We start from the raw sequence: 25525 nt of genomic DNA, 5'->3' as shown, positions 1-25525 counted from the left end.
ATAGGTACTTATAATTTAAAAAATAAGTAAATAAAATGAACTTATTCACCAAAATTATTCACATATACTAAAAAAAAAATACCTGAATATCATGCTCCTTCGTAGTGTTATTTATGTCAAACTCTTCTGAATATTTTTGATATCTCTCCAACATCTTTTGCATACTTCACATAAAAGAAAAAATAATATATTAAAAACTTTCCATTAAATATTATGAATTTTTATTGAAAATGAACTAAAAATTTAATATAAAATATTTCAAAAAAATGAAAAAAATATATCTAGAAAATAAATAATTATTTAAATGTGTGAATTTTTAATTAATTTTTAGAATTAATATTGTTATAAAAAAACTATATTAAAAATATAGGAACATTTTCTTTCATATATATGTTTTTAAAATAAATATTTTTATTAATAATTTACAATTTATATTTTATATTATCTAATTATAATGACAATAAAATTTTAATATTATCTGATTAAAATGAAAATAAAATTGTGATATATTAATTTTTCACCAGTAACTTATCAAAATCATTCATAAATGTATTTAAAAATATCAATTGAAAATTTCATATATGTATTTAAAAATATCACTTGAAAATTTCATATTTAATGGAAAAAAAATGGTATACATAAATGTTCCATATGTATCTTCAACAAAACTAACATCCTTAATAACCACTAAAAGATACGACATTGTACATACTCAATCAAATCCTTAAGGCACTCCAAAGACAGTAAATTTGGATAAATACCAAAAGGAAAAGCCAATTAGATGACATCATCCAACTTCAAATAATTTAGAACTAGAAATGGCTTCATATTAATATAATGCTTTACCATGAAAGGAATGTCGTCATATAAATTTGGAAGCCTTACCATTAAATGAATGTGAAAACATTTCCATTTTTATAATATTATATATATATATATATATATATATATATATATATTTACGATTTTTATAATATTATATATATATATACAAACCATAGATTGACTACACTTGTAAATGGTTTTTAAATAATCACTCCAATAAACGCTAGATTCCTGATGTGGAAATCTCGAGATGTCTACAAAATTAAACCGCACATGGTGTTGTAAACATGAAATGTATTTTGCAAGAAATCTGTATTTTTCCCGGAAATCTTCACATGAAGAATAAAAGTAGAATAGATTGGAGTGGAATCGCGAAGATGAACTTCCATTGCCTTCACAAATATTTTTTGCTTCACATGGGAGCAAACCATATACGACATGGAGAGACTTCCAAATCCGTGTTAACTTTTTCTATGCAAGTCTATCAAAGTTTTTTGTTTTTTTGGTAAAATATTGTTATATAGGTTGATAAGGTATAATTTTCCCATGATTTCTTTTTGGGAGAATGAACATTCAGCAAAGTTTCCCAAAAAGGCTGACAATCTGGTTTAGTTTTGCAAGGAAGCATAAATGTCTTTTTTTGGAAATTTTGAAGTTGTATGCCTGGCCACTAGGCAAAAGCAATGTTCTCTACGAGGGACTTTCCTGAGGCTCCTCGTTAGCTGGTGTCATTACAAAACAAAAGTCTTTTCCTTTTTTCATATCTCTACTGACCAAGCTGTATTATTTTTGATAAAACTTTTTCTTCTCTCGATTGATTTCATATGCTACAGGTCCTTCAGTTGCTACAGATTTTCTTGAGAGAGGGGACTATCTTTTTTCAACAAGATGGCTACTCAACAATACAGCTACAACTGATATTTTGGTCTACTCCATAGACTTTTGCTGCTGATATATACTTGACTCTTGTTTTTTTCAGGGTCACAGTAAACTATTGATATCATGGGCTCTATATTTTGTTTTTTTTGCCCAAAATGGCATCTGAAAAAATATGCTACATGTATATCTATTACCAATATAATATATATATCAAGCTTTTTTCGTACTGAAGAAAAAAATAAATAAATAAATAAAAATAAAAATATTTCTTGCTTCACATAAAAAGCAATAGTCTTTAAAGTATAGAAAGGAAAAAGGGCTTCTTCTCATTATAGAGTCACTAAATGAGTAAGGGATTTTCAAACAATATCTCCATTACAATGTATTTTATCTACAAACAATAGGAAAATAGGTTTTGTAGGTAATAACAATGTCTAATGTTATCACACAAACTAAAATTTTAGATTAAAGTCCTAAACACAAGTCATTAGCTTTTTGGAACTAAGAAATGGCCATAGTCATCTCACCAACTCTTTTCTACACTTTACGTTAAGGTAAATGGAATTTAAGTGGTGATTTCCCTATGGCTTATTAAGATCAATGTGTATGTACTAATAATGGAAATGAGAGAGCCTAACAACATGAAACAAAGAGGAAAAATGAAAAGGATTTTTGTGTTAGTTTGGGGTAGTGGATGAAAGGGATTCTAGCACCTTGCCTACTTGGGCTATAGAGTCATGTATGAAATCTAAAAGGGCTACTCTAAACCAGGATTAGGAACTACAAGTAGCACAGGTGACATGCCCTACAACAAGCCTAGTTTGGTTGTTTGATCTACAAGTAAATTGTAGAAATGATGATGTCTCAATCCAACTTAGAGATTGACAAGGAAGGACAAGGTTTAGCATTGTGCAACTTGACAATTATGATTTGGTTCTAGAGCAGGAGTTTTTGAGAGAAAAGCTAAGTGTGCCAACTCCATATGTGCACTTTTTGGTCATTCTATCAAGATTTTATCCAATAGCAGTGTGGACCATGAGAAGGGACATTGATTTGGGAGCTAGAGCTACTTCTATTCACATGATTGGCAATGTAAATCGACATTTAGATGGAGGTATTTTAGCTCATTCTTGGATAGATTGTGCAGAGTCTATTCTTTCACACCATGCACAGATCTTAGTATCTTTAAGAGATAAAGTTTTGGGAGAGACATTGAAACCAAGATAAAGAGTTGTTGAGGGGATGAAGATGCATAATTATTTTATAGAGGATATGACAGAGACACCCTTGACCGAGAAGAGTGGCCAAGGAGGAGATTACCTTGGTATACACAATGAAAAACAAGAGATTAATTCTTACATAAAAACCCTAAGAGAGAGATAATGGACCCAAGATCCAAAGTTGGAATGACACATAAAGAAGGCGTAAGATAAAATCAAGTCCCATTTTCCTTTATTGATATAACTCACATACAGGAATGAAGGAGTTTTTCTAACAAGAAAGATTGAGGATGGAGATACTAGTGGTGGTCACGATGATTACCCTACCTCACCTTCACATTCAAACATGGGAGTTTGGCTCGTTGTCACAATCTGGATGGCGGGTTAATATGATGGAGTTCCTTAGGGTAACTTTCCTCTAAGTAGAGTAGGATGATTAAGTAGCTACATGGATAGGATTGAAATTCAAGGTCGTTGCAATTGTGTGGTGATGTGATTATTGTAGATTTGGCACTATGATGATGTTACATACCTGATTAGATAGAGACACGGGGGATCCACCACATGGAGGCATCCAGGGGTATGCATTGGCAGATGATGCATGGAGGTACAATTAATGGTATGGCAATTCATATGGAATTTGGAGTTTGATTAGTGGCTTGGAGAGTTCACTGGATGGAGCATTTCCCGCGACAACAACAATTTGAGTTGGGGAGGATGTCAAAACCTCAGATTAATTCATGTGCCTACATCGCCCATGACCTACTTGGAGAACAAAGTGGCATCGTTGACTAGTGTGGGTTTCCATCCCATGCAGTCTGAAGCTTGATATTTTGGCGTTAGTAAGAAATTTGGGGCTTCATAGTTTGGGCATTTGCGGAGATTGCATGTTCAATGTGCAAATCAGGGAGTGTGCACATAACTAAATGAGGTTGGACTGAATGAGTTTCACTTGTCAAATGAGAGCGTGCAATCGAGCGCACAACCTATAGCATGATAATACATATGTTGAGTTGGGATCTCAGAGTGTGGGTCAACTGCATGCCATGGCACGGCCCAACCGAGTTGCGCATGTTGCCCAGAGGAGCTGAGTGCACAACAAAGCTACACAATGTGGCAGGACAAGGAGATGAGGGAGGACGAGATGAGGGTGCACAATGGTTGGGCCACATGTTTAATTGTATCAGTCTGAGACGAGTTCAATTGAGGGGGAAAGAGGTTGTATTGTTGAGTAGTTGGTGGGGAATAACTTCAATCACATCAACAGGGTGCGAGTGATGGTGACGAGATTTCGGGCGAACCCAAAATCCCATTTCCCCAATAAAACGTTCCCAAGGCCTGTGGGTTATGGGCCCACAAAGCCTATCCGCTACACTACTCTTCATTTCCGAGTCAAATTTCTCGAAACCCTGGTCTCCAGTAACATGAACATCCCGGACTTTATGTTGTTTAACCCAAAACTCCTCTGCCTTTCCATCCTATGTCCCAACGTCACTCGACACTTGTGCTCAACCCGATTCAAACCAGAATTAGACATGACCTCCTCAGATAGGCCCTCTCAAACTTACACTCAGTGTAGCGTAAATTGTGAGGGGAATTTCACGGTACTGTATCAACACTAACTCGCACATTTCCCTCTCGAGGATTTTACATGAGCTGGTCGAATAAAATGCTTGCACTCAGATACAACGACATAATAAAAAAAAGGATTCCATTACTTAATTAAGAAATGTTTACAGGGGGTGTTCCGTGGTTCTTTGGCCGAGCTCTCCCTTCTTGGATACCCAAGTCCCTATTCACCTTAAGTTGTTTTTCCCTGTTACTTCTCACGTTGGAACAAATGTATTCACCTCAGAGATTACCTGCAATGTATATTTGACTGACGCAGAGAATTGAGCCCTTCAAACAAGGTAATTACACATACGCAGACAAAAATTCACAATGAATCATTTCTATATAAATTCACAAAAACACATTTTCATTATTTACAACTCGGTTACAACTTAAGGCATCTCAGCCTTAATCAAGAACTCTCTAGCAACTACATTTTTCCTTCTCACACGCACAATTTTTATTTTTCCTCCCTTTCTTGATTCACTCATGAATCCTTAAGTTCTTGTTATACATACATTCAGATACATTCAGTTTTAACTGATTTTTTTTAACTAAAATTAGTTCATTAACCGAATCTTGTTCAAGGTTGGCCTGGTTGTCCATGTGGTCATCCACGTGTCTCTTTCTCTATTTTTTTTTGAGGTGTTTGGATGCTTCTGCATTAGACTCCTAAGGTACAAAAATTATGACCTCTTGGTCATATGCTCCCGAGGTACAAAAAAATTATGACCTCCTGGTCATATGCGTTTCCTTAGCAATTTTACCCACTGTTTCACTTCTTTAGTGGAACTGCCTTCATGTGAGCTGCAACCAAACCTCTGCAATAGTAAGTCCTCCCTGCTACCAGATGCCCTACCAAGCTTCTCTCCTGAGCTTAGTCCTCTCGGAATCATCGTGGTTCTCTCCTCTCAAACCAATTGAGCACTCCTGCTCCAGGTTTGCTGCAATTTTCTCACCTTCACAAAATAAATTAAAAAAAAATACAAGCTTACAAATCTTCAGAAAAAATGTACCTCTTCTTTCTTCTCATGCAAAAACTCCTTTCCACAGGAAATCTTTTCTCGCTCTGATACCACCTGATGGTGACGAGATTTCGGGCGAACCCAAAATCCCATTTCCCCAATAAAACGTTCTCGAGGCCTATGGGTTATGGGCCCACAAATCCTATCCGCTGCGCTACTCTTCATTTCCAAGTCAAATTTCTCGAAACCCTGGTCTCCAGTAACATGAACATCCCGGACTTTATGTTGTTTAACCCAAAACTCCTCGGCCTTTCCATCCTATGTCCAAACGTCACTCGACGCTTGTGCTCAACCCAATTCAAACCAGAATTAGACATGACCTCCTTGAACAAGCCCTCTCAAATTTACACTCAGTGTAGCGTAAATTGTGAGCGGAATTTCACGGTACTATATCAACACTAACTCGCACATTTCCCTCTCGAGGATTTTACATGTGCTGGTGGAATAAAATGCTTGCACTCAGATACAACGACATAATAAAAAAAGGATTCCATTACTTAATTAAGAAATGTTTACAGGGGGTGTTCCGTGGTTCTTTGGTCGAGTTCTCCCTTCTTGGATACTCAAGTCCCTATTCACCTTAAGTTGTTTTTCCCTATTACTTCTCACGCTGGAACAAATGTATTCACCTCAGAGATTACTTGCAATGTATATTTGACTGACACAGAGAATTGGGCCCTTCAAACAAGGTAATTACACATACGCAGACAAAAATTCATTATGAAGCATTTCCGTCTAAATTCACAAAAACACATTTTCATTATTTACAACTTGGTTACAACTTAAGGCATCTCAGCCTTAATCAAGAACTCTCCAACAACTACATTTTGCCCTCTCTCACATGCACAATTTTTCTTTTTCCTCCCTTTCTTGATTCACTCATGAATCCTTAAGTTCTTGTTATACATACATTTAGATACATTCAATTTTAACTGATTTTTTTAACTAAAATTAGTTCATTAACCGAATCTTGTTCAAGGTTGGCTTGGTTGTCCATGTGGTCGTCCACGTGTCTCTTTCTCTAATTTTTTTTTGAGGTGTTCGGATGCTCCTGTATTAGCGAGCCATGTGTAGGCTGGAAGTAACAGAAAGGGCACAACCATTTTGATTGCACGACTCGTATATATTGGCAACCAAATGATGGACAGGAGTTAGCAAAGTGCAAGCGAAGAAGCAAGAACAATGAGCTTGAATACCTAGCACAGCCACAGATCCTGTTGAGATTAATGATGAAATGTATTAGTGGAGTGACGGTTCAACCAAACCTTAGATTAGGAGTTTGTTGCTAATTTCTAGGCTGTTGTTTCAACTTCCCTAATTCTTTGTAAATTATATATTTCTCATGTAATGATTGTAATGGTAGAGCGTGTTATGTAGAGGCAGTCTCAAATTAGTATTCCACACCTGTGAGTTGCCCAAGTTTAATTCAATTAATTTGATTCTTCTGTTTTTAGCATGGTACCAGAGCTTGTTCTTTCACTATTTTTTACTATTTTTTTACTCTTTGTTGATGAATGTACTAGATTTAGTTGCGCGTATTTCCTCAGGAAGAAGAACCACAATTTCAAATACTTCAAGGAGTTCAAAAGTATGGCTGAAAAGCAAACAGGTAAATGCATCAGGATTCTCCTCTCGGTTCAAGGGGGAGAGTACAAGAAAGCTTGTGTCCTCAAATGCTGCAAATATCATGGGATACAACAATAGTTTACAGTACCCCAAAATCCTCAACAGAATGGGATTGCAGAGAGGAAGAACAAAACCCTTGTGGAGTGTGCTCGCAGTATGTTAAAAGGCAAGAATATTTCTAATGGGTTTTGGGCTGAAGCAATTAATACTGCGGTATATATAAAGAATAGGAGTCCAACAAGAAGTTTATATTTCAAAACTCCTTTTGAAGCTTTATTTGGCTATAAAGCCTGCAATTAAGCATTTGATATTTTTTGGTAGTAAAGCCTTTGCTCATGTCTCAAAGGGAGATAGAAAGAAACTGGATTCAAAGGCCGTCAAATGTATTTTTGTTGGGTATTGTAGAGAATTTAAGGCTTACAAGCTGTTTAATCCCTCTACTCATAAAGTTTTTTTTGCAGGCAGAGATGTAGTTTTTCATGAGCAAGTTAATGATGGAAGCCATGAGAGTGCTAATGAAGAATGGCACGTGCCCATGTTGGTGGAAGAAGGAAGTCATAAATCAGGTGACAACAATGAGCAGCAGCAACAACAACACAACAGGAAAGGAAAGAAGATGATGTAGTTGTCAAGCCAAGTCCACAAAAGGATGATCAAACAAGGTTTGAATCTACCCCACCACTCAGGAGATTGGGTAGGAATGTTCAGTTCCAAGCAAGATATAGGGAAAATGCTTTTATAACTAGTATGATGAATGCTGTTGAACACTCTAGTTCTAAAGAAGCTAGTCAATATAGTGAATGGAGGGCTGCTATGGAGGAGGAATATGAGTCAATCCTCAAAAGCAAAACTTGGGATTTAGTTAAACTACCTGAAGGAAAACAACCCATAGGATCCAAATGGTTGTATAAGGCTAAATTTAAAGCAGATGGGAGCATAGTTAAATATAAACCTAGGCTAGTTGCAAAGGGGTATTCGCAGCAAGAAGGCATAGATTATGATGAAACATTTGCCTCTGTAGCTAAGCTAAACACAATCAGAATGATAATTTCTTTAGCTACCAAACACCAGTGGATGATTCACGAGCTAGATGTTAAATCTGCTTTTTTAAATGGGGACTTAAAAGAAGAAGTCTACTTAGTGCAACCTGAGGGGTTTGTCAAAGAGGGTAAAGAACATTTAGTCTGTAGGTTGAAGAAAGCGATGTATGGACTAAAACAAGCACCCAAGTCATGGTATGACAAAATTGATTCATTTTTCCTGTAGCATGGTTATAAAAGAGGTAAGAATGACCCTAATATTTATACCGTGTTTGATAAAGTGGCAAGGATTGTTTTGATTTCTTTATAGGTAGATGATGTAATCATTTTAGGAATGCAGATAATCTCATTATAGAAATCAAGGAGCAGATGTCACAAGTCTTTGAGATGAAAGACCTTGGAGAGCTCCATTACTATTTGGGTTTGGAAGTCTAGAGGGATTCTCGACAAACTTTTCTGTCCCACAGTAAGTATTTCAGGAGCTTACTGGAAAAGTTCAGAATGGATCAGTGCAGAATAGCAGCAGTACCTTTACAGCAGAATATAAAACTTCATAATGATGATGGATCTAAAGAGGCAGATGCGACTTTGTATAGGCAGTTGGTTGGGAGTCTAATCTACTTGACCACAACTAGGCCAGATATGGCTTACGCAGCCAGTGCATTGAGCCAATTTATGTCAAAGCACCTTGAGAGCCATTGGGTTGTAGCAAAATATGTTTTAAGGTATCTCCAGGGAACCTTAGATTTTGGTATTGTTTATATTAATTCATGTGATGTTAAATTGACAGGTTTTTCAAACACCGATTGGGCTAGAAATGTAGATGACAGACGATCCATAACAGGCTAAGCATTTAGCATTGGATCTGGGGTCATTACATGGAGCAACAAAAAGCAGAACACAATATCCTTGTCTTTTGCGGAAGCTGAATATCAAGCTACGTGTGCAGCAACATGTGAAGTAGTTTGGTTGAGGAGACTTCTCTTTAATGTTGGAGAAGAATAAAAGGTTGCAACATTGATCAAATGCGACAACTAGAGCTCCATAAAACTTACAAATAATCCAGTATTTCATGAGAACACAAAGCATATTGATACATAGTTTCATTTTGTTACGGAGAAAGTTCAGTCAAAAGAAATCCATATTGAGTATTGTAATAGTTGTGACAATGTTGCTGATATTTTTACCAAACTCTTGGTAGAATCAAGTTTGAATTGTTTAAGGAAGTGTTAGGCATATGTGTGAATCCATTTCTCCATTAAGGGGGAGTGTTGAGATTAATGATGAAATGTATTAATGGAGTGACGGTTCAACCGAACCTTAAATTAGGAGTTTGTTCCTAATTTCTTCGGTGTTGTTTCAACTTCCCTAATTGTGTTTAAATTATATATTTCTCACGTAATGATTGTAATGGAAGAGCATGTTCTGCAGAGGTAGTCTCCAGGCAGTGTTCCACACCCGTGAGTTGCCCAAGTTTAATTAAATTAATTTGATTCTTCTATTTTTAGCAGATCCAAACGGAGGGGTGACAGGGTACAGCTGTAGGAGAACCGAAAGATTTTGGGTATTGGTTTCTTGGGATGTCTCATGTGACATGAATCACTCTCTTACCCAAGGTCTACACTTGGGTGAGGAAGGACCAAAATCATATTTTCGTTGTTGTTTTGAGAGTAGCGGGCCGAAAGCCTTGTCTGCACAAGGAAGGACCAAAACCATATTTTCGCTATTCTTTTTGGAGTAGCGGTCCGAAACCCTTATCCACACGACTGCAGTTCCAAGAAGCCTAACATCCAAGGCTTGCGGCATATCTGTCAAGCTTGTGGTAGGTCCGAAGGGTTGAACTGACCTAGTTGAGATAGCGAGGTGGCACAAACTGGCTGTCAACTAAAAAGGATAGGTGGAGTTGAGTGGATAATCTAGGAAGCCATTTTGGGTGGAGTTGAGTCACGATAGTTTGGGAGAAGCTGCCAAAGGGTGGAATTAGTGTGTAGCAGAGGAGAAGGGTCCAAGGACTCACCCAATGGAGCATCCAAGTAATCCAGTAGGTGAACCAGGTCTAGTGAACAGATGCCAACATTTGGGTGGTGATCGGAGTACGCTCATGGTATGCGTTTTGTAGCTTTGCTAGGTTTGGTGCAACCCAACCAAGTTTCCATCTTGCTCAAACTTCTTGTATATGATATGCACTTTTCTCTATAGAATTTTGATAGGGTGTTAGGTTGTAGGCTGCCCTCGAACATATTATCATTGCAGATGGGCATGTTTCATGGTGATTATATGGATATGTTATTTATGTGTTGATTGTATTGGGAATGATTCATGGTGATTATATGGATATGATATTTATGTGTTGATTGTATTGATGATGATGAGATGTGATTTACATTGTACTTGTAATGAACAAGTGTGGTGTAAGATTAAGTGATATGATATTTATGTGTTGATTCTATTGATGATGAGATGTGATTTACATTGTACTTGTAATGAATATATGTGTTTTTGTGTTAGATTAAGTGATATGATATTTATGTGTAGTAAGCTAAAAAACTCACAATTAGCCTAGGAAATAATAGAAATTCCAGTAAGATTATGATAAAATCTCGCAGAAATTTTTGAAAATCTGGGTTAAAGCTGTCAAACTTAAGATTTTGGGTGCCCCAGGGTTTTTGATGGTGCTAAATCCATTCTTACCATCAAAATGACGATTCAAACTCTCCAGCATTCTGACTTTTTCATTTTTTTTACCAGATTCCAGCAGAAAATTGTGATCTAGGCGAATTTGTAGCGTCAGTGGACAACGCCCTGATTGTATTGATGATGATGAGATGTGATTTACATTGTACTTGTAATGAACATATGTGATTTGGTGTCCAATTAAGCGTAAATAAGTTTCTGTTGTTACGCTTAATGCCTTGTAAGATCCTAGACAATGAAATATAAAAGATTTGTCACATTTAGGTGTTCTAATAAAAATGCTTGTAATAAAAAACATCAAACAAGAATGCGATGCTTACTTCAATTAATACTTAGAAAAATGCAACGCATATTTCAATTAATACTTAGAAAACGAGACATGCCCAAATACAAGAAAAGTAATGGAGCCCTTGCCTCGACATAAACGACTGCTCAATGCACAAGAAAAGACATTGAAGCACAAACGTGAACCCTCGGTGGATCCACCCAACAAAGTCTCCACGGGATTTTCGTCCAGGGGTGAAACTAGAATTGGCCAAGCCGAGTTTTCAACAAAACACAAATAGATAGACAACTCAAGATGATCCTAATGCCTAACTCCTATCTCCTTTTATAGGCCCGATGGACTCTCTAGAAACCTTATTTTATTGCTTTCCCTTGAAAAACAAAGGATAATACCATAGACAGATACCATGGGCAAATACCACGATAACTACCATGGGTAGAATCCGTCCATTTTGACCATATCTAGAAAAGGGAATATTACAAATCCTCTTGCCCAAAAATTGCTTGCCCTCAAGCAATCCACTTTTATTCACAACAAAAGAATTTGTATACTAATACCAGGACCCCATACAAACCAATGTATTATTCCACGCCTCCATGCTAAATGATCTTGAATGGATCCTTTGATACCTGGATCCCAAGCAATCCTCTGGCCAATCCTTCCCTTAATAGGTTCACCTGGATCCAAGTGCCACCTAAGTCTTGGGACCTGTGGGTTATGATACCATCTCAGCCCTCCATCACTGCCCATGCCTAAGGGCCCAAGCTGCAATATGCCCTTGGCTAAGAGTATCCTCCTAAGAATCATCCCATCAATAGAATTCCAACTCATAATCTCTCACCAATCCATCTCATGGGAAGGATCTAATGCATGAATGACTACATATGGAATAAGTCTACTATGCTGATGTTACGTGATGCTCAACTCATGGTGCTCCACTTGGTCACACAACATGAACCATTTGGAGGACTCTACCCTGCTCTCCCCAATGTATAAAGGCAGGTTGGTAGTGTTGCAAGCCTTATTTATGTACTCTTTTAGAGGGTTTCTCTAGAACTGCCAACTGTACTCCTCTTGCTGCCTTATGAGGGGCTTGAGTCGTTCCTCAACATTAGACAGCGTGGCCGTTGATTCGACACATACCTCTATAATCTCCTCAGTTTTCCTATTCTTGTGTAATACATTGTCTCGAACTGTCAAGACTCCTTGCTTCAACATCATAAGATCTACCTTGAAATGCGTGATCTTTTCCCAAAAGGTCTCTACTAGAAATTCTGGTGCCCTGCTGAATTCCTCTGTCTCTGTCTTGCAGCCAATGCTCAACTATCATATAGCTCCAACTTGAACCATTAACCAACTCTCTAGAAATGGCTTATCTTGTATACTATATTTGTTATGATGCCCCTTGTGATCATGTTCATCATGTCTGTTTACCACAACTAGATCCTCACTTAAGTCTCCTTCAATGTCTTCTTGTTGGCCTTCTCCACCTGTGGGGACAATTTATTGTCCATCCTCTTTGGTTGTCAAACATGGATGCACTAGCAGAATCGTATTTACACTTGATTTCTCTTACTCTTCATGGATGTCTTCTTAGACATCTATGGACTCAATTCTACAAGAGTATACCACGTCGTTAGGAAGAATTACCTCCATCCTTTCCCCATGTAATTTGTCAAGTTGGCCGATTACAATCGGCTTGTCCTGCAAGTCTCTCTGAAAAACATTGTGTTGCTGCTCACCATCCTGAAAATTAATAGACCCAACTATAGAAGACTCCTTATGATTTGAATCAATCTCCTCTTGTTTTGTCCTTGTTGCCTCCTTCCCATCACCTAGACATGAATGGTCAAGTGCCCAAGGTCCCTTGCAAATAAAGCATAATTCTCTCCTTAGTTCATTCTTGTTGCAGGTTTTACTACCTTTGTTCTTGCTTCCTCCATCAATCATTTTAAGCTCCTTCTTAATCAGCACCGTTATGAGAAAGTATATATTTTGCATGACCAACTTCTCGACTAGATCATAGGTGGTTGGTGATACAATTAGTTCTTTTCTCCAAATGGTCAACAATTTGGATCTTAGTATCTTGAAAATGTCGACATCTCCTTCTAAAAACAAGGACATAATCTTTTCCGTGCTTGTTTTGACACAATTTGGATGAGTTGATGTAATGTTGGTGTAAAAGTTTTGGAACACCTGAAAAATTAAGTCCTCACATTCCAGATTCAACATGAATGTGGCAAAGTTGAACTCTGCCACGAGTTCTAAGATTCTACACCGCTTTTGAAAGGTAGGAAGCATGATGTTGTTCAACGCTTGAAGGGATTCCACTATTAGCTACAATATCTCCCTCATGATATCATTATTATAAGGCGGTAGAGGTGATGTTAAAGTTAGAATCTTGTTGATATAAGAGGAAACTGTGAGCCTAAATTCTTCACAAGGATGCTCCAATAGTTTGGGTTGTATCAATACAAGCATGGATGGATTGAGAGCCCAACTGAGTTTATTCCATTCTAGTTATCCCACTTTGGATAGACATGTGTCTAGTTCCTCCAACTCACAAAGGTCTATGACTGAATTTGTTCGTTGCAATTCAGATCCAAGTGCGAAGAGAGACTTGCTTTTTACATATTCCTTCCAGGTATCCTTTCACTATTGAAGGATAACATGGACCTTCCGAGAGAAAGGCTTATTGTTTTCATCTTGCTTCTGATCTGTAAGTTGTTGACATTTATTTATCAACAGAAGTATTGTAGCTCAGAGGACAAGCTGATATATTACCGTGTTGATTCCTGAGGCGTTTCCAAAAGTAAAGCGATGACAATATGGTTTGGATCTCAACACAGCCTTCCTTCTCTCTCACCAAATTTCTTCAATAAAATTGATTTATCCCTTTTGAGAAATTGACTTATGATGGGCTTGAATTTTCAATAATAGCGGAGAAACAATACGTTGCATTAATAACCCAATGGAAGAAATATAACTGAGAAGAAACTTTATGCAAAATTAATCCCTGCAATGGCTGGTGATTCTGCGAAAATAGATCATAGTGTGAAATCTCAAATGTCATAATCTCACTAATTTTATTTTCCTTCCTCCTTTTCTTTTTCTTTTTCTTTTTAACTTAAAAAAAGTTACTTTCAAATTTCCAAGTCCGAAATAAACTTAAGAAAAGTTCTTAGAAAATTTGACAAGCCCCTCTCCCCACACGTATCATATGTCAACAATATATGATTTATATTGAACTCAAATAGGGTATCATAGGGGAAATATATAACATTAAATATATAGGCTAAAGTAGTATGACCCTTACGAATAAAGATCTGGAGCTCAAGCCACGAATATGAGTCTGATAATAGTGACATCGTCTGCCTTGTCTCACTCCCTCACGCCCCAGTCAATGGGGAATAACGTTCCTGGACACCTTGGTTAGGAACTGGAATAGGAAGTCAATCTCATTGTACAAAAGCTACACAGCCCTTCAACTCAGACTTTATACCAAACTTCAATTAATTTATAGTTCATGCTCAAAGTTCCTCAAGGGAATAGACTCAACCTGCTATATAAGAAGAAACTCGGCCCTCCTCTTTATGTAGTATTATATGTCAACAATACATGATTTATATTGAACTCAAATAGGGTATCATAGGGGAAATATATAACATTAAATATACAGGCTAAATTGGTATGACCCTTACGAATAAAGATCTGGAGCTCAAGCCATGAAAATGAGAGTCTGATAATAGTGACATCGTCAGCCTTGTCTCACCCCTCGGGCCCCAGTCAATGACGAATAATGTTTCTTGACACCTTGGTTAGGAACTGGAATAGGAATTCAATCTCATTGCACAAAAGACACACAGCCCCTTGCAACTCAGACTTTATACCAAACTTCAATTAATTTATAGTTCATCCTCAAAGTTCCTCAAGGGAATAGACTCAACCTACTATATAAGAAGAAACTCGGCCCTCTTTATGCAGCATAACTTGACTAGCAACGCAAGGGTATTTTGGCCAAAATAATAAACTGATTGAAGACTCGACGCTTTTAAAGTCTGCTACAGTCCTCAAGTAACCTATCTCTTGACCGATATTAAGTGTCTATCCCGTGTGCTCTTCAAGAGTTCAGTCTTGTGCAATTTATCACACTATAAAACTCATGCAACTTTGAATTTTACCCTTAATCATAATACTAATTTTGTCTCTGAGATCTCGTTCTTTAGTAACGCTTTGACCTGGGATCTAATTCGGTCCTCCACCCCATGAGATCTTCCCTCTTCAACGCACTATGATATGACGGTCAACCCATAAAACTAACGTGCAGCCTTTACAACACTTGTCAGTGATGGCTCCGTTGACAGTCCCCTCGCGGCCATCCTTAGTCGATTGCAGATTCCCGGAATATTAATATTCCGGAAATCTGCAATCGACTTAATCTCACCGGCGGCTGTGTGGCTTACTTGCAAATTTCACCCACTCCTTATCTCCTCGATGGTGCACAATAGAGTATGGCCTGCCGGCCTTCAAATATGGATCTTGGCGTTGTTGAGTGTCACTGTACCCTAGTTTACCACCCAGAATAACTGCTACTCTAGCACAACTCTGGAAGTGGATTACAGTCTATTTGCATGGCGCCTTCATGTGCAACCCGACGACATTGCAAATGGCTTCAAGGCCCTTGTGATATGCTCTTGGTCGATTGATGCGACTATGGCCTTCTGCCTACGGCTCCTGGTTAACAGCCCTGTGAATTGGATAATCACCGCCCAACGGGTGGTGACCTCTGCGATCTTCTCCTGGCCGACTGATGGCGGCCCGTGATCCACCTTGTCTGGCTGCTACGTCCACAAGCTTCGGCTCACGACTCCCCGATTAATGTTCCTTGTGACTCGAACAACCACCTCCCACAACACTTGCAATCTTTGGACTCTGGAGGTGCGTAGCAGTGATCCCTTATGGTATCACGACACTCGAAAAACAACCAGACCGCTCCTATGATTACGGTGCTACAACTTACTGCACTCGGGAATTAATAATTTAATGGATGCTGAAAAATACCCAGAGTTTGGTCCATGATTGACGAATGTTGACCCTTTTGTTCGATGCGCATCTATGCAAGGCCTTCAGCCTATCAGCTCACGATATTATGGGAATGGATCGGCCCAAACTCCTGCGCTTCTACCTTCCACCCGGTGAGATGTACAAACGCTTTGTTGGAAGAATCACCGCACTTCTATGGAATCCGTAATTTCCGCTTTGGGGATCCTAGTCATTGGTTTGAAATGTTTATCAACACCTGCGGGTTTTGGTGTAACGGCAAACCTCCACATGGTATGAGAGCCTGGACCCAGGGTCGATTCCCCGAGTTGCGTTTGACGGGGGGTGTTGGAAGAATCTCCACACCTCTATGGAATCTGTCATTTCCACCCTAGAGATCCTAGTTACTGGTTTGTAACGTTTACCAGCACTTGCGGGTATTGGTGTAACCGCAATGTGTTAGAAAACCTGCACAAATGAATCTAGCTAGTAAAGGTTGAACACATAGCTTTGGAGAGCAAAAACACTAAAATAAAATCGAAAGAAAAAAAGAATGATTCATTAGAAAATAGGTTACAATGCTCATGATATAACATTACTGGGTGAAGATCCAAAGGTAATGCACCATAGTGGTAATCAATGAGAATACTCAACACCTACAACAAGTTCCGGAGAGAACTAGCCAGTTGCGGAGTGAAAGAAGGAGCAAATCAAGGAGTAAATCATGTAGAAAAACTAATCAGTTGCGGAGTTAAAGGAGTAAATCATGCAGAAGGAATCTTGCATGTAGTCCCATGCTCTAACTAAGAGTCCACATGTAGTTGTGTAGTACTTCCAACACCCCCCCCCCCTGAACACCACTATGGGGAAAAATAGAAAATGGGCCCTGGCAACTAAAGCCAAAGGTCACCCAAAATACAGTGCAAGTTGTACTAAAATTGAGGAAAGAGGGAAAACCTCGTGGGAAAACCCCTCCCTCAAAATACAATGTAATCAAAAGAAAAGAGGAAGAAAAGACAGTTGCTAAACAACTGTCCTTCATTCCAAAACGATTGCAGAGAGCGAAATTTCTACTCAGTGAATGTCTTGGTGAAGATGTCTGCAATTTGTTTTGCTGAAGGACAGAACTACAAATCAATGACCCGATCATGTACTAAGTCTCTGATGTAGTACATATGGATCTCTATGTGCTTCGTCCGCTGCCGCTGTACTGGATCCCTGCAAAATTTGAAAGTGCTCTGGTTGTTACACCAGATGACAATGGGCTGGTGGAACTGGACACCCAACTCAGTGATGAAGTGTTGTAGCCACAGACCCTGAATGGTGATGTTGACTACTCCTTTGTACTCGGCCTCAGCTGAAGAGAGAGCAATAGCGACGTGCTTCTTGCTCGACCAACAGATAGGGCCAGACCCTAAACTAAGTGAATATCCGGATGTGGACTTGCAATCAATACTGTCGACCGCCCAATCAGAATCAGTGAAGCCAAGGAGATTCAATGCAATGACTGTTGCATAGTGAATCCCAAAGGTGATGGTGCCCTACACATATTGGAGGATGCGCCTGGCAGCATTCCAGTGTAGCTCATGCGGCTCCTGCATGTATCTGGAAACTGCCCCTACTGCATATGAGAGATCTGGGCTGGAGTCGGTGAGGTACAATAAGCTCCCCACTAGCTGTCGGTAGAGAGTGCTGTCAACTAATGGAGTGTCACCTCCATCCTCAAGGCGGACCCCAGACAGAAAAAGAGTCGGTGTTGACTTACAGTCAGTAATGTGAAATTTCTTGAGGAGATCCCGTGCATACCTAGCCTGAGAGAGTTTGATGCCTGTGGCATCCTTGCTAATCTCAAGACCAAGAAAGAAGTGTAATGGACCCATGTCTGTCATCAAGAACCTATCATGCAAGGCCCTCTTGACTGCAGCAATGGCTGAAACCGAGCTTCCAGTGATCAGGAGATCATCCACATACAAAACTAAGATAAGAAGAGAATCATATGTCCTGAGCATGTAAACATTCGGATCAGACTTACATCTTTCAAAGTTTTGTGATAAGAGAAAAGAATCCATCTTCGCATACCAAGCTCTCGGGGCCTGCTTAAGGCCGTAGAGAGATTTCTTCAGTCTGCAGACCAAAGATGAATCTTGAATGAAACCATGTGGCTGCTCCATGTAAATCTCCTCTGATAGGTCTCCGTGAAGAAAGGCATTCTTCACATCCATCTGATGTACTTCCCATCCCTGGGCAGCCGCAATGGCAAGTGTAAGGCGTATGGAATCCATCTTTGTTACTGGAGCAAAGGTCTCGTCATAATCAATGCCATGCACTTGTTGGAAGCCTTTAGCTACTAGCCTTGCTTTCCGTCTGGTGATTTGCCCATCTGCAGCACTCTTGGTCTTATAGACGCATTTGCATCAGACAAGTTTCCTTCCTGAAGGAAGGGGGACCAGATCCCAGGTCTGGTTCTCGAGGAGGGAGTTATACTCCTCCTCCATGTCGGACTCCCAAAATGGATGCCCAGCAGCCTTAGCATAAAACAGTGGATCAGAAGACTAAACCAAATGACAATGCCATGATGGCGATGGTTCAATGGCAGTGAGGACAAGAGGAGGCTCAATAAACTCTGAGCTAGTCCTTTGCAAATCAGAATTACCCCCCACAAGACCATTTCTAGCCGCTAGGTGGTCTTGTGCATATATCTCACGTAAACTCCTTGTTCTCTGATTTATGACAGGGGAATTTGATTCACTGCTGGAATCCCGATCTGGGCTTGGATGTGGATCATTATATGCACGCACTGGATTTGTATCTGAAGACTCTGTCTCTGCATCTGCATGCTCTACCGCGACATCTGCATGCTCTGTATCTACATCTGAGTGTACTGAGTCATCATCTCGGACATGAGGTAGATAAAAGGTGTCTGCATGTGGCAATTGAGGTGCATGCGAGAGACTTTCCTCAAATTTGACACTTCACTCAATGATGAGCTTGTCTGTAGAGGAAATCAGGAGTCGGTATCCCTTCACACCATCAGGGTATCCAACAAAGATGCACTCAATGCTTTGTGGATCAAGAGCTTTCCTCTTTTCAGAGGGGATCCTGGCCCATGCTCAGGAGCCGAAAACATGGAAGTGGGTGACCTCTGGTTTAGTGCCGCTCCAAGCCTCAAAGGGGGTCTGATCCTTGACAGACCTATGAGGAGATCTGTTCTGGATGTAATTAGCACAATTAAGTGCTTCAGCCCATAGCTTATGAGGCAATGACTTAGCATGCAATATGCAGGAAGCCATCTCTTTGAGAGATCGGTTCTTTCTCTTAGCAACTCCGTTCTGCTGCGGAGTGTATGGAACTATGTACTGCAACTGTATGCCGGACTCAAGGCAAAGGTTCTGAAGTGTTACGTTAACATATTCCCCCCCATTGTCTGTACGAAGGGCTTTGATCTTTCTCTTTGACTGTGTCTCAACTAGTGCTTTGAAATCTTCAAAGTGCGCAAAAACTTTAGATTTGTTCTTGAGAAGATACACCCAAGTATACCGTAAGAAATCATCAATAAATGTAAGCACATACCTTGCTTTGTTGAGGGAAGGATGAGGAAAATCCCCCATGAGATCACTATGGATCAGATCTAGAGGAAAGGATGCTCTGTGAGTCTTGCCAATATCAAACTTTTCTCTAGGATGTTTGCCAAGGACACACCCTTCACAAACTCCATTGGAGAAACTGATATTTGGCAAGCCTTCCACCATCTCATGCTTTCTAAGCTACTGCATATACCTGTAATTTAAGTGACCAAACCTCTCGTGCCAAAGCCTACTACTATCATCAGCATGTGTAAGCAATAAGGAGGTTTCAGATTCAATAAATTCAGAAAATGTATACAGACTGCCTCCATTGTTTACCTCATCGGTTGCAATTTTGGAGCTGCTATGTAGGTCATATATGTTCACTGCATCTGGAGTGAATTCCACTCTCTTTCCAGTGCCAAAATGAGTGATCTGATAAACTGAAAGCAGGTTTACCGAAAGTTTTGGAACATGAAGCACATATTCAAAGCTTCCATGTAAAAGTTCCACTCTACCTTTTCTTGTGACATCAATAGGTGAGTCATCTCCCATGAGGACGGGAGGTCCTTTGCTGATCCAGATTTAAGCAGGAACGCAACAAATTACAGAGATAACCATATACACAAAGATGCAGCGGAAATAATACTTCATTTCATTAATGGAAAATACTGACATATGCTTACAAACAGAAATGGCAATAAACTAGCTAGGGCGATGGTAGCTTATCTCTGAGAAGAGATGTGATGGCTACATGCCTCTGAACTGTTCTGAACTGTATTACAATGAGGCTCGAAGGCCTATTTATTGTTGAGAAACAATGGAAAACCCTTCACATACCGAAACCTAACCCTAGAAGATGAAACGCCAAATTGTGGGCCCCGTTTGGGTAAATTGGTACATCAATTTCCCGGGGTCGTAACTTTGGCATACGATCTCCGTTTGACGCGTACGATAGCTCGTTAGAAAGATCTATCCGAGTACTACCACTTTGGGAGGAAACATAGGGCTCGGTCGCCCCAGAATTCCAAAAACACGTCGTTTAGGGCCTCAAAACGGCTCCGGAAGTTCAGGACCCGAAAAACTGCTAAAAATAGTAAACTGTGCTACAATTAAGGAAACTGAAAATGCTGAGAAAGACAATGGTGGGGGTCCAGGTGGACCTGGCAGGTGGCCACCAATATCCACCTGGATCATTCCTCCCCCCTTAGGAAGCAATGGTCCCCATTGCGTTGAGCTCCTCCATGAGATGAGGAAACCTCTGCTGAACTTGTTCCCTGGTGAGCCACTTGCCCTGCTAAAGGAGTTGGCATGCTTTGACAACTCGATACAGTTGGATATGCTGTTGGCGAGTGTTCTTGATCTGTGTGTCCATGATCCGATCAGTTGCAGCTTGTTCCATGCAATCTGGATTTAATTCTGTGGGGTTGAGCTGTTCTGCAATGTCGGATGTGTCTAGCAATGGTGGAAAGTATGGCCGAAGGCGGTCCACATTGAACACTGGGTGCAGGCCAAGGAATGGGGGAATGCTGAGCTCAAATGCATTGTCTCCCATAGCCTTAGTAATGGTGTAAGGACCATATCGAAGTGGTCTCAATTTCCGATAGGCTCCAGTAAGGCGTTCCTTTTGCAAATGCAACCAGACTTTGTCGCCCACCTGAAACTTGTGTGGCACCCGTGTTGATCATGTCGCTGCTTGTACTTGGCATTTGATTTCTCAAGAATGTCATGGACCTGCTGGCGAATATGTTGGATGCGCTCAATGAAGCTGGTGGCCTTATCTGTTTCGGACTGGACATGAGCTGAATTCATGTGAGTAGCTGCAAGTGGCATGGCCACATCAATGGGGCATAGTGGCTGGAATCCTAAACCCACCTGAAAAGGGCTATGGCCAGTGGAGCTGTGAAGAGCTCGGTTGTAGCTGTGCTGAACATAGGGGAGGCTCTCGTCCCATGTGCGTGGATGCTTTGAGTTATACATGCGCAGAATGTGCACAATCATCCTGTTGACAACCTCTGTCTGGCCATCAGTTTGAGGATGGAAGGCTGTGGACTTTGTGAGTTTGGTGTCCAGCATTGACCAGAGACTGGACCAAAATGTGCTGAGAAACCGACTGTCCCGATCTGAGATGATAGACTGTGGGATCCCAAAGTGCACCCACACTCCTTCAAAGAAGAGTTTAGCAGTGGCTTCTGTTGTGATATTCTTCTTGCAGGCCATCATAATGGCCATCTTTGAGAACCTGTCGACGACCACAAAAACACAGTCATTTCCATGCTTAGTGGAAGGAAGGCCTGACATGTAATCCATGGAGATGGATTCCCAAGGTCGACTAGGGGTAGGCAACGGGGTATAGAGGCCTTGCTTCTTAATGGTCGGTTTGGCAATGGCACAGGCAGTACATGATCGGATGTACTTCCCAACATCCTGTCGAAGATTCGGCCAATAGAAATAGTTTTGCAGTACTGCCACTGTTTTCTCGACCCCGAAATGCCCAGCAGCCCGACTGTAGTGTGCTTCCCAAGTCATCTTGGCACGCTCGCTTGAAGGAACACAAAGGTGACCGAGGTGGCATAATAGGGCATCCTGGAGGTGAAAATCTGCAACCTGCCGACCCTCCAAGAGTGTCTGGTATGTGTGGCCGAATTCTGGGTCGCTTTTGTAGAGAAGTGGCCAATCAGAAGTCTCGTGCCCGCAAGAGTTGAGCACGGTGGTTAGCGCCATGATCGGTGGTCGACTGAGGCAATCTGCAACATTATTGGTGCTGCCCTTTTTATACTTGATATTCAAGTGAAACTGTTGCAGGTATGTAGACCACTTCTGATGGCGATCATTCTGCAATTTCCCTTGGGTCTGTATGAATTGCAGAGGTCGGTGGTCTGTGTGGATGACCGTTTCCTTCCCCAAAATGTAATGCTTCCATTGTCGGCAGGCCTGTACAATGGAATACATCTCTTTATCATAAGTGGGGTACTTTCGGACTGTGTCTGAAAGTGTTTCACTGTGATATGCCACTGGATGTCCATGTTGAGTAAGGACTGCCCCAATAGCATAGTCAGAGGCATCTGTCTCGACCTCAAATGGTTGTTGTAAATCTGGTAACGCGAGCACTGGTGCCGTGCAGAGGCGATCCTTCAACTCCCTGAATGCCTTCTGTTGAGATTCAGACCAAAAGAATTTTGCTTTCGCCCCGCCCTTGGTGACTTGACTCAAGGGCCAAGAAATATGAGAAAATCCCAACACAAACCTGCGGTAGAAGTTGGCAAGACCTAGAAAGCTGCGGAGCTCTGTTAGAGTGGTTGGAGAGGGCCAATCCCGAATGACTTGGACCTTGGCTGGATCGACATGCACCCCCTGTTCATCAATGATGTATCCCAGATACTGGACCTCGGTCATGCCAAAAGTGCATTTCTCCAAATTGGCACATAGCTTGTGTTGCCGCAGTGTTTGGAGAACCTGTCGGATGTGGTGGAGGTGCTCTTCCCAACTCTGGCTGAAGATCAGAATGTCATCCAAGTATACTACTACAAAGGAGTTGGTGAATGGCCGCAAGATGTCATCCATTAGCCTCATAAAGGTTGCAGGAGCATTCGTCAATCCGAAAGGCATGACCAACCATTCGAAGAGGCCCTCCTTGGATTTGAAGGCAGTCTTCCACACATCTGAGGGTTCAATTGGTACCTGGTGATATCCTGACTTCAGATCGATCTTGCTGAAATATTTCGCCCCCTTTAGTTGGTCTAGGAGGTCATCAATCCGCGGGATCGGGTACCTATTACGGACAGTGATCTTGTTCAGCGCCCGATAGTCAATACAGAGTCTCCACGTCCCATCCTTCTTCTGTACCAACACTATCGGGCTCCCACAGGGCGAAGAACTCGGACGGATGTGACCTTTCTGTAGGAGCTCCTGAATCTGCCTCTTGATTTCATTGTTCTCCAGAACGGAGCGCCGATAAATTGGTCCATTGGGTAGCGGCGCACCTGGGGTCAGATCAATGGAGTGCTTGACTTGACAGTGCAGAGGAACCCCTGCCGGGGAGGTGAAGATGTCTTTGTACTCCTCCACAATCTTGTCCATTTGTAGCTGCCGTGCAGAGGGACCTCGTTTGGAGGCCGCGGCCACTGTCTTCTTCTTCCCTTGAGGGCGTATCATCAGGAAAACAAATTTCCTGGTTTTGGAAATGATCTTACTGCATTGTTTTGCAGTAATCAAAGAGATGGCGGCAGGTGGTGGTACCTCTGGTATCCTGAACAACTTATTTCCCAATGTAATAATAACAGCACGGGGCCTTGATTCATACACAGCATGTCGCTTCCACAAGTATGGTTGTCCTAGTAATACATCACAAACTTCAAGGGGAGCAATGTCACACAATACCTCATCCGTGAAGGGCTTGATGTTGTATGGAAGGCGACACTGCTGGCTCACGCGAAGATCTCGCCCTTGGTAAAGCCACCCAATGGTGTATGGTTGTGGATGTGCTGTGGTCGGTAAGCCCAACCGCTTCACGACCTCTGCCGAAATGAGGTTCTTTTGACTCCCGCTATCAACAATGAACTGTATCGGGGAGCCCTTGACCCACATCTGGGAGTGGAAGAGACGCTCCTCCTCTGGATCTTCGGGTTCATTTTTCTGGATCTTTGCGGTAGCAACAGTGGCGCTGGGATCCGCATCAATGATCTGCTTCCCTTTTTCATACCCCTTATCGGGTTCTGACTCAGAGTCGGAACATGCATCTGATTCTGAAACCTTTAGCTCAGCCACCAGTGACTGTTTGGCCCGACACTCACTTGTGTTGTGAGTGGAGCTCTTATGGAACTCGCACCATTTTCCAGTGTCCTTTCTCGGCTTCGCGGCGTTTCTCTTTGCTTGCAGCTTCAGCTGGTTGTCTTGGGTTGTCCCGCCTTGGCTTTGTCCTTTGTTCTGTGGTTTAGGGGCACCTTTCCCCTGCTTTGGATTCGCAGATCCAAAGTCTCGCTTCTTTTGTTTAAACTTCTGCTCGACTTTGACGGCATACCGGTATGCTGCGCCGAGCGAGGGGATGTTTAGGAACTGTATTTCTTCCTGGATGTACTTGTGCAGGCAGCCACGGTATTTGAGTATCAAATGTTGCTCCGAATCCTTGATACCCAACTTTGTGCGAAGGGTATGGAAAAGATTGGTGAACTCCGGCACATCTTGGTCCCTTCCTTGCCGCAGCGCGGTCCACTTTATGTATTCATCCTCATAGCTTCCGACAGGGTAGTACTGCTCCCTGATGGCATCCCGGAACGAATCCCAGGTGGGTGCGGCTGAAAATAGTGAGCCAGTACTTTCATCCTTCTGCTCGCAGTAGGTTTCCCACCAGTCCTTGACGTGGGGGGCTGCTTTGAGAAGAGCAAAAACAATCTTTTCCCGACTCGAAAATTCATGAACAGAAAAATAACCCTCTAGCAGATTTAACCATTTATCTACGGCATCGGCGTCTATCTGACCCTCGAATATGGGGATTTCAAAATTAACTTGTACCTTAAAGGGTGTGGCGTTTCCAGAGGAGCTGCTGGAAGCCGATGCGCCGCTTCTGGGTAGCCGCTGAAGGATCTGCGCAAAGCTATCCATCATCGCGTTCCGTTGTCGCTCGAGCGCTTCTTCGAGCAAGATTTTGATGGGATCTCCTGCCCCCTCGTCTTTCTTCTCGTCCGCCATGGGAGGCCGTCGGGATTTGCGAGGCTGG

General features: G+C 41.2%; 1 protein-coding gene across 3 annotated transcripts in view; it reads right to left on the bottom strand.

The window, feature by feature from the left end:
- LOC149212073 (MADS-box protein SOC1-like) overlaps window positions 1-25525 on the bottom strand; it is a 479791-nt gene that overhangs the window by 369863 nt on the left and 84403 nt on the right. For all 3 annotated transcript variants that reach the window (XM_089391691.1, XM_089391694.1, XM_089391693.1), the window contains one exon: window positions 83-164. In XM_089391691.1, coding sequence (XP_089247817.1) covers window positions 83-164 — 82 coding nt within the window. The remainder of the gene's footprint in view (window positions 1-82; window positions 165-25525) is intronic.

The sequence above is a fragment of the Pinus tabuliformis genome, chromosome 1_1 (assembly GCF_031772625.1).
Source record: "Pinus tabuliformis cultivar Carrire ecotype Pingquan chromosome 1_1, CPIR1, whole genome shotgun sequence".
In the NCBI taxonomy this organism is placed as follows: domain Eukaryota; kingdom Viridiplantae; phylum Streptophyta; class Pinopsida; order Pinales; family Pinaceae; genus Pinus; species Pinus tabuliformis.
Note: the sequence above shows the minus strand (reverse complement) of the source record. Positions and strands in the feature narration are given on the sequence as shown.